The 17,511-nt window shown below is 40.2% G+C and overlaps 1 protein-coding gene across 1 annotated transcript in view; it reads right to left on the bottom strand.

Moving 5' to 3' along the window:
- Positions 1-17,511, bottom strand: part of DBX2 (developing brain homeobox 2) — a 38,780-nt gene that overhangs the window by 6,299 nt on the left and 14,970 nt on the right. The window contains exon 3 of the mRNA XM_010382271.2: positions 2,826-3,013. Coding sequence (XP_010380573.1) covers positions 2,826-3,013 — 188 coding nt within the window. The remainder of the gene's footprint in view (positions 1-2,825; positions 3,014-17,511) is intronic.

The raw sequence follows: 17,511 nt of genomic DNA, 5'->3' as shown, positions 1-17,511 counted from the left end.
TATTTACAAATAAGAAAATGTTAAATTACTTCTGAGATGCTGTAATTGATATACTGATATATTTACAAATAAGACTGGTATATTTACAAATTGTAATTGTAATGTTATCATTGATATAATTGTGTAATTCATATATTTGTGTAATGGATATATTTACAAACAAGAAAATGTTAAATTCTGAGATGCTATAACTGATATACTGATACATTTATAAATAAGACTGATATATTTACAAATTGTAATGTTATAATCGATATACTACAATTGTGTAATTGATACATTTGTGTAATGGATAGATTTACAAATAAGAAAATGTTAAATTACTTCTGTGATGCTCCACCAAATTCAGTAAGACAGAAAGTACTCACTCCTGAGGCACCAAATTTTAAACACAATATAATTAACTATGTAAAACCATATGCCTATGGATAAGAACAAGATAGCATACAAATAGGAAAATAGTTGTTTTTGAGGCAGGAGGAGAGATTGTGGTTATACCCCATAATTTTTATATATGTCTGTTGCATTCTCTTTTCAGAAGTCTCTTTTTGGGACCACAATATGTACTATCAGAGATTTTCACAATTTCTCAGAGCACTGTCAGATGGAACTTAGCTACTTTCCACTGCTTTCCATCTTTTAACACCTACTTCAAGTTTCAACTCCACCAGAGGCTCTCCAAGCTCCCAAACCTGCCTGTTGTCTCCCCTCTGATAATAGGAGCTTCTTACACCAGTGAGATGCAGGCCAGGCCCACTGAGCTCCCGTGATATCCTCTCTCAGGCCCAACAGCTCCTCTGAGATCAGAGAGTTCCATCACTAGACTTTCTGGAAGTCGTATATGGACCCATCACACAGCTGTCCTTTGCAGAGATGGGGATCAACATAAGGCTTCAGAGAGATAAGTAACTTTGAGAACTGATCCCTTTATTGGGCAGTATATCTAACCTACCACGTGATACTGTCTATATTATTATATAGTTTTATCAAACTTTTTATGAGTTTCCATGAGGTGTGGAAGCTTCTGAGGTGCACAGACTGTGTCTTATTCAGTATTTATCAATATTCCCTGTTATTGCCTACCTAGTACAGTGTCTTGCACACAACAGACCATCAAGATCTGGCTGCTGATTTATCTGTTATATACACAAAACTGCTTTGTGACATAGACAGAATTATTATATTTGTTTCTGTTTTTTTAAGTGAGAAACTGAGGCACAGAACAACCAATTAAGGTTATGGACTCATTAGTACCACACAGCTAGGAGAGCACAGACTGACTAATATAGGCCAATTACCCTCTACTACACCTTGTGCAGCTTCCTACTACTTGACAAAGTTGGGGCAAGCAGCTTGTGAAGACATTTCCCTAGGGTCAAGGAGAGTTTAGTCCAGTAATAACTGTGTGTGTGTGTGTGTGTGTTTTTTTTTTTTGAGATGGAGTCTCACACTGTCACCCAGGCTGGAGCGCAGTGGCGCGAACTCGATTCACTGCAAACTCTGTGTCCCGAGTTCACAACATTCTCCTACTCAGCCTCCCATGTAGCTGGGACTACAGAAGCCCACCACCTCACCTGGCTAATTTTTTTGGTAGTTTTAGTAGAGTCAGGGTTTCACCGTGTTAGCCAGGATGGTTTCGATCTCCTGACCTCATGATCCACCAGCCTCAGCCTCCCAAAGTGCTGGGATTACAGGCGTGAGCCACTGCATCCAGCCAATAACTGGTTTTAATAAGATCCAAAATTAACCACCAAGTCATCAGTAGTGAGGAACAACAGTAGAGCATGGTGGTTAGACCAGAGCCTCCTCTAACTCTTTAGTCCCTTTATGTTAATTCAAAAAATCCAGGCAGATGTAGGCCTGCACCAGAAAACTCAACCTGGCAAACAGTGTTCGTGCTGCATTTCAGCTGCCACCATTCCTTTTGGCCAGATGCCTTTGTACAGTGAACTCTATGCACAACTGTACATGGTATTTTTAGGTTAAAGAGAACACAAACCCCAGAGTTAGGTTGTCTAAGGTGGAAGCCTACCTCCAAAACCTCTTTACTACATGATATAGAACCTACATTCAGTTTCTTCTTTTTTCATTTAGAAAATAGGGATTATTATAGTGTGTATTTCACATGACAATTATAAGGAGGGTTAAATAGGAAACTTCTAGTGCCTTATGATATTGATTATTTGCAACAAGTAGGTCAAACGTTAAATGGAGTATTATACAACTCCAAAAGCCAGAAAGTCCCATTCGCAATTATATGAAACCTCAATGAACAAGAAAGCTATGTAAGTGTTGCAAATGTGAAATTGCTTAATTATACTTGACATAAACCTAAAGAACAAAATCATGAAACCCATTAAGAAGTATTCATGAGTCACTCATTCATGCTTTGATTTTGGATTGGAAATGAAAAGAAAGATAGGAAAAGTGGTTCCTGCTTTTTGAAGAATTATTTAACCTGTTTCTCTGAACACAGAGCAAACAATTTATAATGTAATTACCACATTCTTAGCATTTCTCTTCATTTGAAAAGAACTAAGCAGCCCAATGGCAAAAACCTAGACCTCTCAGCAAATGGATCTGTTTCCAAATAGGAAATGGGACATATATCTCCACCCACTAAAAAATTATGAAAAGCTTTTCAAGAACACCTCAGGCTCTAGCACCATGCCTGGTATAAGAAATATTTGCCAAATAAATGGATTCCATTGTGTGCCTTAAGAAATCAGAAGCAGTTGCCTATGGCCCACCACCCTGAACACAACTGATTTCATCTGATCTCACAAGAAATCAGAGGCAGTAGACATCTTCCTGCTCATTAGTACCTGTGATTCCTTTAGTCCCAAGTTCATGGCAAGTTTCTTTCGGTCTGTTTTGCTGATATATTTCTGTTTCTGAAACATTTTCTCCAGAGCCTTTCTCTGGTCCTCAGAAAAGACAGCTCTTCTTAAAATGCCCCGCCGAGCCTTGGAATTAGAGTCCTGTGTCAGGAGAGGCAGCACGCTCTCTTCTCCTAGAGTCGAGGGAAAAAGATACAAAAGCCCAGTTAGCTTCAGAAAGAAGTCAGTCTTTCGTAGGACAATATGGTATCCTCCTACTCTGTACTATGGCCAAATGACCTCATTTCAACTCTGCTCACTTAAAGCAGTACTTCCTAATCTCTTTTTGGCTATGGACTCTGATATGGTCTGGCTCTGTGTCCCCACCCAAATCTCATCTTGAATTGTAATCCCCACGTGCTGAGGGAGGGACCTCGTGGGAGGTAACTGAATCATGGGGGTGGTTCCCCCGTGCTGTTCTCATGAAAGTGAATGAGGTCTCATGAGATCTGACGGTTTTGTGGGGGGCTTTTCCCTACTTTGCTCTGCACTTCTTTCATTCTTTGCCTTCCTGCTGCCATGTGAAGAAGGACATGCTTGCTTCCCCCTCTGTCATGATTGTAAGCTTCCTGAGGCCTTCCAGTCATGCTGAACTGTGAGTCAATTAAATTTCTTTCTTTTATAAATTACCCAGTCTCTGGTATGTCTTAATTAGCAGCATGAGAACAGACTAATATAGACTCCTTCGAGAATCTGATAAACACTCTTTGCTCCCCAGTGCAGGGGAAATGTACATTTCCTCATCCTTCCAATTTTGCATGCCACATCAGACAGCCCAAGGTCCCAGTTACAAAGCCCCAATGTGGATTAAGTAGTGGGTGATTTAAAAACTTCATTTTTCTCTAATTCTTCATTTGTTTATTTACTAATTTTTTCAACAAAATTTTGAACACTTACCATATGCCAGACACTCTGCTCAATATTACACAATGAGAAATAAGACAGATATGTTTAATTGCCCTCATTACCTGTAAAATATTGTAGAAGGGCATTTATTGAACTATCATCACAAATGTGTTGTATTCCTAAAGAGGGAGATTTGGGAACACAAAACAAGGGGTCTGACATAAACCTGGGACAGGGAAAGCTTGCAAAAGTCAGAGATGTTTAATCTGAGAAGAGAAGAGAGAACTGAAGGGCTCTCAGTCACTCCCCTGCAATTCCACTGATCATCAACTCCTTGAGGTCAAAAAGGCAGAAACTCCTCTTTCTGCCTTTTTGTGCCTAGCACAATACTGGTTCCCATGCTCTGAGAGTTTATAGGCTTTCATGGTTCATTCACTCATTCTGCTTCCCAGGTGTGGCAGGCAGAGAAATGGCTCTCAGAGATGTCCATGTCCTAATCCCCAGAACCTGTGAATATGTTATGTTACACGGCAAGGGGAATTAAGGTTGCAAATTAATTAAAGTTGCTAATCAACTGACCTCGAGATGAAGTAACCTGTATTATCCAGGTGGGCCCAATGTAATCATAAGATTCCTTATAATTGGAAGAGGGAGCCAAATTAGGAGATCCTAGTCAGACAGAGATTTCAAGATGCTACATTCTTGCTTTGAGGTTGGACAAAGGGGCCAGAAGCCAAGGAATGCAGGCAACCTCAAGAAGCTGGAAAAGACAAGAAAACAGATTCTCCCCAGAGCCTACACAATGAACACAGCCCTGCTTGATTTTAGCCCTGTGAGACCCATTTCAGGGTCTGACCTCTATAACTATAAAATAATAAGTACTTGTTGCTTTAAGACACTCCGTTCATGGTAATTTGTTACAGCAACAATAGAAAACTAATACATTGGGTGTCAGGCTCACAGAGCCAATTGCTGAAGAAAGCAGACAAAGAGCACATGGTTCCCACCTTAAAGGAGCTCACCTTTTTATGGGAGGGGTGACTCATGAACATTAACTCTGTAACATAGCGCCAGGAAGGCAGGCTTACGGTTATAGCTACTATGCAGTCTGGTGCTTAATAATTATTTACTGAATAAACAAGTAAATGAATGTCTTAAGTACTAGAATAGAAAGATCTGCAAAGTGCACTGGCATCACAGAGGAGGAAATGATGAATTCAGAGAAAAGAGTCAGGTCAAGTCAAGTCTGAAAGAACAATACCATTAAAGAGAGAAAGAACCAAAGCCAATTCAAACAGTTACTAGTATGTCTGAAAGCACAAGGAATAAAGTCTATGCAAGGAAAAGTAAGCAGTCATCAAGGCTGCAGAAAGGCATAAAGCAGAGGCTGCAAGAGGGCAACCATATCCAGTCTGCAAATGGGCTTTTTTTGGTCTTAGCATGTTGGTTAAGAATTCTCATTTAGTTATACACATTTAAAAAACGGGAAGTTCCACATAAAGTCCAGGTTTCTGACACCTCTTCAAAGGTAACCACACTGGGCTTAAAGTGAGTAGCAGGTGCCTCTTTTTTATATGGAACATGTGGCCCCAGTTTGCCACAGTCTTGCTTAGCTTGTTTTTTACCTGCCAGGCCTTTGAAGACATTTGGACCTCTAAAGTGGAATGGAGTCAGATAATAGAGAACTGCAAGGGTTTGGGTAGGTAATGAAGATCAATAGAAGTAGGACAGGACATAATAATAAACATACGGCCGGGCGCGGTGGCTCAAGCCTGTAATCCCAGCACTTTGGGAGGCCGAGACGGGCGGATCACGAGGTCAGGAGATCGAGACCATCCTGGCTAATACGGTGAAACCCCGTCTCTACTAAAAAATACAAAAAACTAGCCGGGCGAGGTGGCGGGCGCCTGTAGTCCCAGCTACTCCGGAGGCTGAGGCAGGAGAATGGCGGGAACCCGGGAGGCGGAGCTTGCAGTCAGCTGAGATCCGGCCACTGCACTCCAGACTCCAGCCTGGGCGACACAGCGAGACTCCGTCTCAAAAAAAATAATAATAATAATAATAATAATAATAATAATAATAAACATACACTGAACACCACTATTAATGATTACTTTGTGTTAAGCCACTGACATCCATTATTTCATTTAATTCTCACATTGAATCTATGGCATGAATGCTACTATTACTCTCTCCATTTTACAGAAATAAAATGAAACTTAGGAAGGTTAAGTTACTTTGTTCAAGGTCACAAAGCTAGGGTTTCAAACCCAGGAGACATACCACAATAAATGTACCAACCCTACACAATACTGGCATTATCTGATTCGTATTTTAGAAAGAAAATGACAACAAATCTTGTCAATTTGGCTTCTACAATGTGACAGCTTCCTTTTCTATTTGTCTAAAAGGTTACAAACATCTCCTGGCTAAGCCCTAGGTTACATCTCATTACAATTCATCCTCACTCTGCAAAATGAACCACTAACTTCTCCCTCTTTCCTTCCAGCTCTGTAACTCTGTATCTTCTTTGAATTGCCATAACCTTGAGATGTCATCAAGCCCAATTCTCTATAAAGGTCTACTTTCATTGATGCCCCTCCATTCATCTTCACATAGGATGTTGGTTATTTCCCCTGTTACATCACTAATTCTTTTGGCCTGTCTCATACCAAGATCATATCTTGAAGTCAGACTTTGACAACTAGATTCACTATTCTTTATCAGAGATTTAAGCAGTTTTATGAAATATTGATCAATAACAAAAATATTCTGAATATCTCAATATGTGCATCTTTTCCTAAGTGTGTTTCTTCTCTGAACATTTCTTGGTTTGGATCTCAGCCCTTACACACATGTCTTAAAGTAAGTTATTCAGTCTCTTCCAGCTGATTTTATAAGGCTGCTCCCAAGATTCAATGAAATAAGATAGCAAAATTTCAGCGCTTAGCTCACATTAAGGATCCCACAAATCTACTTTGCTTCCCATTGTTGGATTTTATTTGATCTTTACAAGAATCATATGCCACAGATATCCCTCACTATAGATGAAGAAGTGTTCAGAGCAGTCAAGGTCCAAAGACACACAAAGGACATGGAACAAAGCTGGCACCAAGATCTTCTGAATTCAAATCAGTGGCTCTTTCCTCTGCACTCTGGCATTCTTAATTTCTAAATGTATCCAACACATAAATATTACAGCAATAAGTATTAAAAATTAGGAGAAAAAATACCTATCCACTGGTGAAGAAATGCATATGTAAATTATCCACTTGGTAAAATTTAAATGAATCATTAAAGATGAGAACTATGAAGATTAGGCAGCAGCAAAGAAAGTACCTACACTATGATTTTTAAAAGTATGATATTTAAGATACATATTATGTTCACAACTAAGCAAAAATGCAGAGAAAAAATGGAAAAGACAAAAGTAAACACAAAATTGTGTCATTGCATTATAGAATTCTGGACAAATAATTCATTTCCACTGTCTATGTTTTAAGTTTGGTTCTATTTTCTAATGAAAACAGGCAAGCATTGTAGCAACCTTTTTGGGAATAACCTGTCAGTTACCGAGTTGTTGTTGAGCAATAATCAAAGATTAATCCAAATCCATCCTTAAGGTGTTCACAGTTGATAAGGAAAAGTCCAAAAAGAATACAGCCACAATACAGTGGGATGAGACCACAGCACAGAAGGCATTAGTGCACCAGATAAGAAGCCACTGAATTAGGATGGTCAACAAAGTAGGTCCTAAGAGAGAGCAGCACCTAGAAGAACAGCAATTCCTCTTGCTGGCACACGAGGGAAAGGCAGGTAGAGGAATTAGCATTTGCAGAGGCATGAAGCCAGGTGAAGACAAGTGTGAAACATGGCAGACCTAAGAATCTCACACAACCTAGTATTTCTGGATTGCAGGGTATGACTGGAAAGAACACAGGAGAAAAGCTGGAAAGACAGATTAGGGTCAAGGATGCCTGAAACAAGTTTAGGTTATAACTTATCAAGGGAAGCCTTTCAAGAAGGACATAACCAACCTAGCATTTTAGAAAGGCAAATGTCCTCTGAGTTAAAAAAAAAAAAAAAAAAAAAAAAAAAAAAAAAAAAACCTTTTATGTCTATATACGGAGTCTAAAACAAATTTATGGTAATGGAAAAAATATGTACCCTTTTTTTTCTAAGTAGAATTTGTATAAGTAAGGCTCAAGATTCTATTCATTTTGGCTCTTCTTCACCAAGATCTACAAGTTAAAATAAAATAGCAAGGAAATAAAACTCATATAAATGCCCCTAAAACTTTTAGTAGCAACCCATAGGTTTCCCTAACAAGTTGTTTTTAAGTAAAGAAAAAGATTTGTTGCGGGAAGTCAGGGACCCCAAACGGAGGGACCGGCTGGAGCCGCAGCAGAGGAACATAAAATGTGAAGATTTCATGGACATTTATCGGTTCCCAAAATTAATACTTTTATAATTGCTTAAGCCTGTCTTTACTTTAACCTATGAACATAAATTGTGAAGATTTCATAGACATTTATCAGTTCCCAAATAATACTCTTATAATTTCTTATGCCTGTCTTTACTTCAGTCTCTTAATTCTGTTATCTTTGTACGCTAAGAATGTAGGTCCCCTCAGGACCACTATTGTACAAATTGATTGTAAAACCTGTGTTTGAACAATATGCAATCAGTGTACTTTGAAAAAGAACAGAATAACAGCGATTTTCAGGGAACAAGGGAAGACAACCATAAGGTCTGACTGCTTGCAAGGTTGGGCAGAATACAGCCATATTTTTCTTCTTGCAGAGAGCCTATAAATGGATTGCAAGTAGGGAAGATATCGCTAAATTCTTTTCCTAGCAAGAAATATTAATAATTAAGACCCTGGGAAAGGAATACATTCCTGGGGGCAGGTCTATAAATGGCCGCTCTGGGAGTGTCTGTCTTCTGCAGTTGAGACAAGGACTGAAATACGCCCTGGTCTCCTGCACTATCCTCAGGTTTATTAGAGTGGGGAAAAAACCCCACCCTGGTGAATTTGAGGTCAGACCAGTTCTGTTTTCGGTTGTTTAAGATGTTTATCAAGACAATGCATGCACAGCTGAACACAGACCCTCTTCAGGAGTTTTTGATTTCACCCTTTGCTTGTGATCTTTGCTTTGCCCTTTGCCTTGTGATCTTTATTGTCCTCAGAAGCATGTGATCTTTGCTCTCTCTTTTGCCCTTTGAAGCATGTGATCTTTGTGACCTACTCCCTGTTCGTACATCCCCTCCCCTATTAAAGTCCTTAATAAAAACCTGCTGGTTTTGCGGCTCAGGGAGGCATCACGGTCCTACCGATATGTGATGTCACCCCTGGAGGCCCAGCTGTAAAATTCCTCTCTTTGTACTCTTTCTCTTTATTTCTCAGCCAGACGACACTTTGGGAAAATAGAAAGAATCTACATTGAAATATTGGGGGTGGGTTCCCCTGATAAAGATTCCCAACAAGAAAGCCTACAAATAAATTATTCTTACCATTGTAGTATATATTAACATTTGGGGCATCATCAACCCAAACTAGCCCTTGATCTTGAAGGGTGAGACCTGGAGTGGCTGTAAGGATCAAAGGGTTAACTACTGGGTCTGGTCCTCAAGTTTCAGTGCCCTATAACAAACAAGAACTCAACCAATAGACAAGCAAAAAAAAAAAAAAACACCAAAAATAAAGAACATTATAATTTTTCCTTCTTTACTAGTTGTCTGGTTTCTTTTAGCACTGACCTCAATACACAAATCAAGCTTGTTCTCATAAAGTGATGTAACGTGGTTCCTACAAGAAGCATATGACAATGCTGCTATTCCTAAACCATCATTGATGCTCCTTCCCATGGCTCACCCATGTCTTTTATGGGCAATCTCTGGATCTAACCACAAACCACATTGATGAACCCATACCACTTTCATACCTTCTAAATATACATATAAGCCCCTAAATTTTATGTCTCCAAAACACATGTCCAACTATTCATAAATTTATGACAAATGTCTGACTTTTATGGATACTTCCAGGTAAACAAAAATAAACAAACAATATAAAAAGAAACAGGCATGGAGAACAAGGCATGTAGCAGAAATTAGGCTTTAAAAGCTGGAGTCACCAATTCAAGGAGCTACAGTCTCTATCAGTTCGAGGATATTATTATTATTATGCAGCTTCCACACATATTTGGGCTTACATGTGCTGACATATGTGCCAAATACATGCATTATGTCATGTAATCCTTACAACAATCCCTGGAAGAAGAAATTACTTCCCCCATTGTTTACAGGAAAAACCTAGGTTCTAGAAAGTTAAGTTGTGCAATTAAAGTCACACATCAAAGCAGAGGGAGACAAATCAATGCCTTTGTCAAATTACATGAAAGATCATCAAAAGGTACGAGTGGGCAAGGAAAGAAGTGGGGAAATGGGAAGAATCACATTAAAATAGCAGAATGACTCAGGATAGGCTGGGTGCAGTGGCTCATGCATGTAATCCCAGTACTTCGGGAGGCCGAGGTGGGCAGATTGCCTGAGGTCAGGAGTTTGAGAACAGCCTGGCCAACATGGTGAAACCCTGTCTCTACTAAAAATACCAAAATTAGCCGGGCGTGGTGGTGTGTGCCCATAATCCCAGCTACTCAGGAGGCTGAGGCAGGGAGAAGTGCTTGAACCTGGGAGGCAGAGGTTGCAGTGAGCCAAGATCATGCCACTACTGCACTCCCGGCTAGATGACAGAGCAAGACTCCATCTTAAAAAAAAAAAAAAAAAAAAGAATGACCCGGGATAGAAAACTTTTCAAAGGTATGATTCCCTGGATCCTGACATGCTCCCTAATCACCGTCTTCCCCAGCAGCCCTGTATGAAGGGCCCAGTGAAGGGTGCTACAAATGGAGGTATGCTGTGGAGGGGAGGTGGGGGGAGACAGAGAAACAGAAACACAGCAATGGACAATCTAGTGGTTATCATTGCCTCTCTCTATTGCCTCAACTTCCAGAAAACATGACTTAACTCTGAAGACAGGGCGACGGTGTCTGTAGCAGCCAGCAAACACTACCAAACAAAGAGAGACCTTATCCAGTCACTTTCTAAACATCAGACCAAGAGCAAATAGCTGCAGCTCTGGCCTATCTACCATTGCAATTCAAAAGTATCTTGTACTGTGAACAGCTGGCCAGTAATGTGTGTAATGTTTAGACTCACAAAGAACTCGTGTTAATCTCTGGACCATTGATCCCATTCGGGGACACTTCCTTTCTCCTGTGTCTTTTCACCTATTGCTTCGAGAAGCTCTAGAAAGGCTTCTGGATCATGCATGTCCAGTGCTGCTCTTTGCCCCAGTATAGTTTCCAGCACCTGCCATGGCACTGGCCTTCTCTCTGTTTCCTGTTCTGTTCCAGCCTTTGCTTGCAACCTGGGCTACCCTGAGGTAGGCCAAGGAGTGCTATACAAAGGCCACTTCTAACAAGCCATGTTGTTTAATATTTGCTTTCCAAGTTTACAGTTTTTCCATATTAAAAACTAATTCATAACCCGGTATCCCCCGACTTTGTAAGGAAAATAATAGCATAAGTCTATGAAGCACCACTGAATCTAAACCTCTCAAGGCTTTTAGTAAAAAATAGGATTATTTCAGGATAACTCAAGCCGGGGGCTACCAATAACACTTTCAGAAACAGAATTCTTTCATCCTTTTATATAGATTCAATAGCTTTTCAGAACTGAAAGGGATAAGAGGTCATTTGTTTAATCCAGGCCTCTCCAACAGGCTAGCTACAACACCATCAGCCTCTATTAACTATTTCCTCAAAAGTAGCTCATTTCAAACCTTGAGTCTGTGTCTTTCCCTCCTGGAGTCAGTTTTCCTCAAATAGGGGATGTTTCTTGTCTGTGTGCTCACCTTTTCCTGCTGTAATATTCCTCACAGTTGAGACTTTCTACCTCCTACCTTTCAGGGGCTTCTCTTCCATGAAGAGCTTCCTTACCCTTCTTATTTTCAAGTGTGTGTGTGTGTGTGTGTGTGTGTGTGTGAGAGAGAGGGAGAGAGGGAGAGAGGGAGAGAGGGAGAGAGGGAGAGGGGGAGAGGGGGAGAGAGAGAGAGAGAGAGAGAGAGAGAGAGAGGAGAGAGAGAGAGAGAGAGAGAGAGAGAGAGAGTAATTTTTGCAGATTTGAGTTTGGAGAGAAAGACGGAGAGGGAGAGGGAGGGAGAGGGAGAGGAGGAGAGGGAGAGGGAGAGGGAGAGGGAGAGGGAGAGGGAGAGGGAGAGGGAGAGGGAGAGGAGAGGGCGAGGGAGAGGGAGGGAGAGGGAGAGGGAGAGGGAGGGGAGAGGGAGGGAGAGGGAGAGGGAGAGGAGAGGAGAGGGAGGCGAGAGAGAGAGAGAGAGAGAGAGAGAGAGAGAGAGAGAGAGAGAGGGAGAGAGAGAGGTAATTTTTGCAGATTTGAAGTTTGGAGAGAAAAGACACAGCATTTGCCAAACCCATGTGATTTAAATTAAGTCTATCCTTCTGTCTCTATATAATCTTGTATTTGGGGGTGCCACATGGTAACACTTATCAAACAGCTTGATTTGCTAGAAATCATTCCCTGATAACAAGCCAAAAATTAACTTTCCCTAAACTCCACTCATTGGTCCCAATTCTACACTTCATATCTATATGAATACAGCAGACCTGAGTTAAAGAAAACTCTCATAGGCTGGGCGCGGTGGCTCAAGCCTGTAATCCCAGCACTTTGGGAGGCCGAGACGGGCGGATCACGAGGTCAGGAGATCGAGACCATCCTGGCTAACACGGTGAAACCCCGTCTCTACTAAAAAAATACAAAAAAACTAGCCAGGGGAGGTGGTGGGTGCCTGTAGTCCCAGCTACTTGGGAGGCTGAGGCAGGAGAATGGTGTAAACCCGGGAGGCGGAGCTTGCAGTGAGCTGAGATCCGGACACTTCACTCCAGCCTGGGCAACAGAGCGAGACTCCGTCTCAAAAAAAAAAAAAAAGAAAGAAAAAGAAAACTCTCATGTTCTCCCTAGCATTTCTCTTCTCCAGGACAAAAATACCCAATTTTTTTCCCAAAATTCCTAACTAGTCATACAGAGTCTTCGCTATTTTAAGTTGCTGTATACCTCTTAACCTGGTTTTCTTTTTTTTTTTTTTTTTTTTTTTTGAGAAGGAGTCTCACTCTGTCACCCAGGCTGGAGTGCAGTGGCCAGATCTCAGCTCACTGCAAACTCCGCCTCCCGGGTTTACGCCATTCTCCTGCCTCAGCCTCCCGAGTAGCTGGGACTACAGGCGCCCGCCACCTCGCCCGGCTAGTTTTTTGTATTTTTTTAGTAGAGACGGGGTTTCACCGTGTTAGCCAGGATAGTCTCGATCTCCTGACCTCGTGATCCGCCCGCCTCGGCCTCCCAAAGTGCTGGGATTACAGGCTTGAGCCACCGCGCCCGGCCTTAACCTGGTTTTCATATGAGAGTTTGTTCAATGTACCTTTTAAAGTGGGCCTCCAGAACTGAACAGGTGCAGGCAGTCTGACCATTTCAGAGTCCAGTAGCACTCTGATGTCTCTTGTTCTGGATGGTCTATTTCCAAAAGCACAATCCAAAAACCCTGTATCATTTTGTAGACACATACTGAGCTGACAGTACAACGCTTTCCTGCTTTGTTCTATTCAGCCATTCTCCCCCTCCCCTATTCTTCACTTGTTTTTGGAAACCAAAAATCAGGACTTTATAAGTAGCCCTGTTAGGTTTCATGTTATGCTCAAACTAGGGCTATAGACAAGATCAGAGTCAACCACCCCATATTGCTAAGCAGTTCCCCTCCCCCACCCATCACCCACCCTTTAACTGCTTAAGAACATTTGGGGAGAAAAGGAACTCCATTCCAGGAATGTTACTCCAATACTTTCACTGCCTCTCTAGAACTGCTGAATAGAGCCATCAACTTGGAAAATCCATTGTCTTTGAGTCTCTGACCCCTTTAAACATTGTTCTTGATTGACTGAATGCCACTTATCTATGGAGCAGCCCTCCCTGTACTTTTGAGAAGTCATCACCTATTCAACTTATTGCACAAACTCGATTATGTTTTAGGCAATATAATTAGCCTTCTTTTTATATTAGAAAAAAAATTCTGCATGCCTCTGAAGATCTTATGGTGCTAAGATTAATCCCTATTTAAAAATTGTATGCAACCTTTTGTAGATTTCCACAGATCCTGCTCAGTGTCCTCAGTCCACTGGCCACTCCAGCTGAGAGGAGTAAAAGAGAACACAGTCAGGACAGGTGGTAAGAATACTAATCAGAGCATTCCCCGTCTTTGACCATGAAACTCATAGAACCAACCTACATTCACAATTAGAAAAATAATGTCCCTTCCTTTCTGCTTTCAACACAATCCTAAAAATTCAAACTTGGAGAGTGTATTACTTTTTTTTAAGTTTTAACAAGAAGAAGAAGATAGTACAATTATCTTAAAATGTAGAATATAAGCTCATCTCCCAAAAGGCAGAGCAGTTTATCCCAGAAGAATACTTTCCTGGCTCAAATTTTTATGACGCTGCTCCAAATTTAAGCTTTGTCTTTTAAGGTATAAAATTCAAAGGTCAAATTCAAGTTGGGTACTCAAAGACGAAACAAAACAATTATCTGATTAATTCAATTAGCTAGTCTACATCATTAAGATTCCTATACTTTAAGTAATTTTTTAAAAGTCATTATTTACATAATTTCCACAACTTTCCATTTCATGTTATTTGAGAAATATGTTATTTTGAAAAGAACCTTGTGGTTGTAATATCAAAGATTTTCCATACACTGCTTTGGGTGAGGGGAGAACTGTTAGCACTGCCTTTTAATTTTTCCCCACTGTAAGTGTTGTGTTTAACAGCCTATTAAACTATTTACTATATGTGAGAAGGCCATTGAATGAATGATCGTTTCCACATTGCAACAAGAAGTTAGTCATAAATCTAAGAAGTTCACAAGAAAAACTAAATCAATATTAAATAAATGAATCATGCAAAGAGTTAAAATAATACTTCACTCGCATAGTTAAAAATGGTCTGGTCTGATCCTAATCTTTTGGAAAGAGTGAAGCAATATTGTGAAACAATGATGAGGGCCATTGATTTAATCAATTATTACACTTTTCAATACAAACCTAATTTTGGCTGAGCTGAAACTTAATGCAAGTTTATTTGAACAGTCCACTTTCCTTTGTTTGTACAATGGAAAATAATATAAAGACCCGGGCATAAAAATCATTCTTATTATTTAAAAAAGAAGAAAAAAAGAAAAACTGGTAAAGTCTTATTAAAAATTGTTGTACAGATGTAAACCTTATTAACTGTACCTTATTTATGTAAAATTATTTATTGACAGCTTAATTCTACCATGTTATTATTTGCTGCCAATACAAATGAACATTATAAATAAGAAAATATGAAATTCATTTTAGACTTATAACTAATAATATGAGAAACTATCATTTATTAAAATCACTTGTGGGATCTCTAAACTGTTTTAAAATGCCAACTTTAGAAATGAAGCCAAATCAAGTGAATCATTTTCTATCCTTGATTAGAGCTGCACTGACTTTCAGATTGTATATTTATTTTTAAGAAAAAGATAAACACAGGACTTCATAAACCTCTAGGGTTAAACACTATAATTTACAAGAGTTATGCAAAAGGCACAAAGTAGGAAAAACTGGGAAGCAGATGGAGAAAAATAAGACCTGCTTAAAGTAATTTTTCAAGCAGCAGAGAAGATAAAGTCATCTAGAAAATGTCTTTAGCATTACTCTTACATGCTCTATTTATTGAACTGGCCCAGCCTTTCTTTTCTATCTAGTAAACTGCCCAAACTTTGATAGCTTGAGACTCTTCAAACGTCCCTATAAAATAAGTACACACACACACACACACACATGCACATGAATGTCTGTCCACCTGTTAAATGGAATTTTTTGTCCATTTCCACTTACCTGAACTGCCAGAGATTTTCTGAAGTAAAAACCCAGTATCATATCATGATGAAATAACTGAAGCTAAGTGTGGGACCTCTTTTGATCTCCACTCCCGAAATCTAACACTGAAGACTTAATTCCACAGAGATGCCACCATGATACGGTACCAGATATTTGGGTTTTAGGTCTCTACTCCAGAAGTCTTTTCCTGATACTCTCATATATGGTGATAAATGTCTCCTTAATTTGCACAAGAGTTTTCAATTGTCCTCATAGGAGACCACCTTGAAGGAGCGAGTAAAAGGTTTAGTCATGGTTTCTATTTTTCTGTTTGAATTCAATACATTCTAGTTAAATGGACAATTAATAGGTCACTTCCAAAATAGTAGTGTATCAGTCCCGGTTAATAAACAATCCCCACAATTGATAATGGGCCCTATGTATTCAGCAAGTCCCTGTATACACTCAGCTCATCCACTAAATCCCTTTTCAGGTAGACAGGGTTATATGGGAAGATGAGCTAGAATGAGTCTATAAAAGTCAGTTTCATTCACTGCTTTATTTTTCAGTCAAGTGTTTTAAATGGTGTCCAGAAATTCACTTGGAATGTGAGACAGGAGAAAAGACTGACACACAGAGCCTTGCTTTATGACCATACAAAAGGGCAACTGACCCTTGCCCAAGCCTTTTCCATGTGAAATGGTTCCTAAAGTTCATCTGCAGAGTGAAAAATCGTGGTGAGGTCGCGTGTGGATGAGTCGAGTGAAAGTGACGATTGGTCACGGGTCTGTCACCCATTGTGGCCGGGTCTCAGCCATGTAAAGTGCTCTGTGGGAAAGTATCAGCCCCCTAAAGAGATGCTCAGAGCCTGCAGCTCATTAAACCGCCAGCATTTGCTGCCTCACTTGTCAGGAATTATTCTGTCGAGCAACTGCTTTCCTGAACCATTCCCAAGACACATGCACAGAGGCAGCAGGGATCTGAATTCAACCGTGATGGGGTTCGGCACAGGAGCCTGACTCAACTCTTATTTCACTTTTCACCTGACAGAGCTGTTAAGCTGAATAAGTGTTTTCTCTTGGGCAGCTGAAAGAAATGCACCCCTCCACTGGATCTCTTTACCATAAACTCAAATTCCCTGCCTAGAGATTCTCATCTGACCCAGAAATCTCAAGACCAAGGGGAACTTTACTTTTATGCCTGTGTTTTTCCTTTGCCTGTGAGAGTGTGTGTGTGCACGCTGCAAGATTTCGAAAGCCTGTCATTCCCACTCCACCCCCAGACTCCACTAAAATTTTGCTTTTATAATGTTGGGAGAAAAGAGTTCTCTTGAAAATATTTCCAACAGTTCTGGTTGGTTACCTTCAAGTTGCCAAAAAGGAGAGATTTATCTCCTCTCATGATCTTGACAATTTTAAATTATTCTCCAAAGATACTTAGTGACTTTCTGTGTTACATTTTAAGCGGAATGGAAATTTTACACAGCACAACTTTTTCGCCTTCCTTCCTTTCCTTTTTCCTCTTCTTTAAAGGAGTGTTGCTACACATTTCAGAAAAGCCAAACCGGTCCCTCTGAGATCTTTTATATCAAATGGAAAACAAGTTGCTTTTGGTGATGTGTCGGCCCTGGGTTTCAATGCCATTAGAACTGCTCACAATTGCTCAGTGTGCTGAGGTTTGATAAATCTCTGGAAAGCTCCTGAATAGGATTGCTGTGATTTTTAGTGAGGAATTAGCTCCTTGCCATTGCATTACCAATTAGTTTTCCAGAGCACATTAAATCGTGCAGCTTTCGTTTACAGAGTAACT

Source organism: Rhinopithecus roxellana, chromosome 10 (genome assembly GCF_007565055.1).
Source record: "Rhinopithecus roxellana isolate Shanxi Qingling chromosome 10, ASM756505v1, whole genome shotgun sequence".
Classification (NCBI taxonomy): Eukaryota; Metazoa; Chordata; class Mammalia; order Primates; family Cercopithecidae; genus Rhinopithecus; species Rhinopithecus roxellana.
Note: the sequence above shows the minus strand (reverse complement) of the source record. Positions and strands in the feature narration are given on the sequence as shown.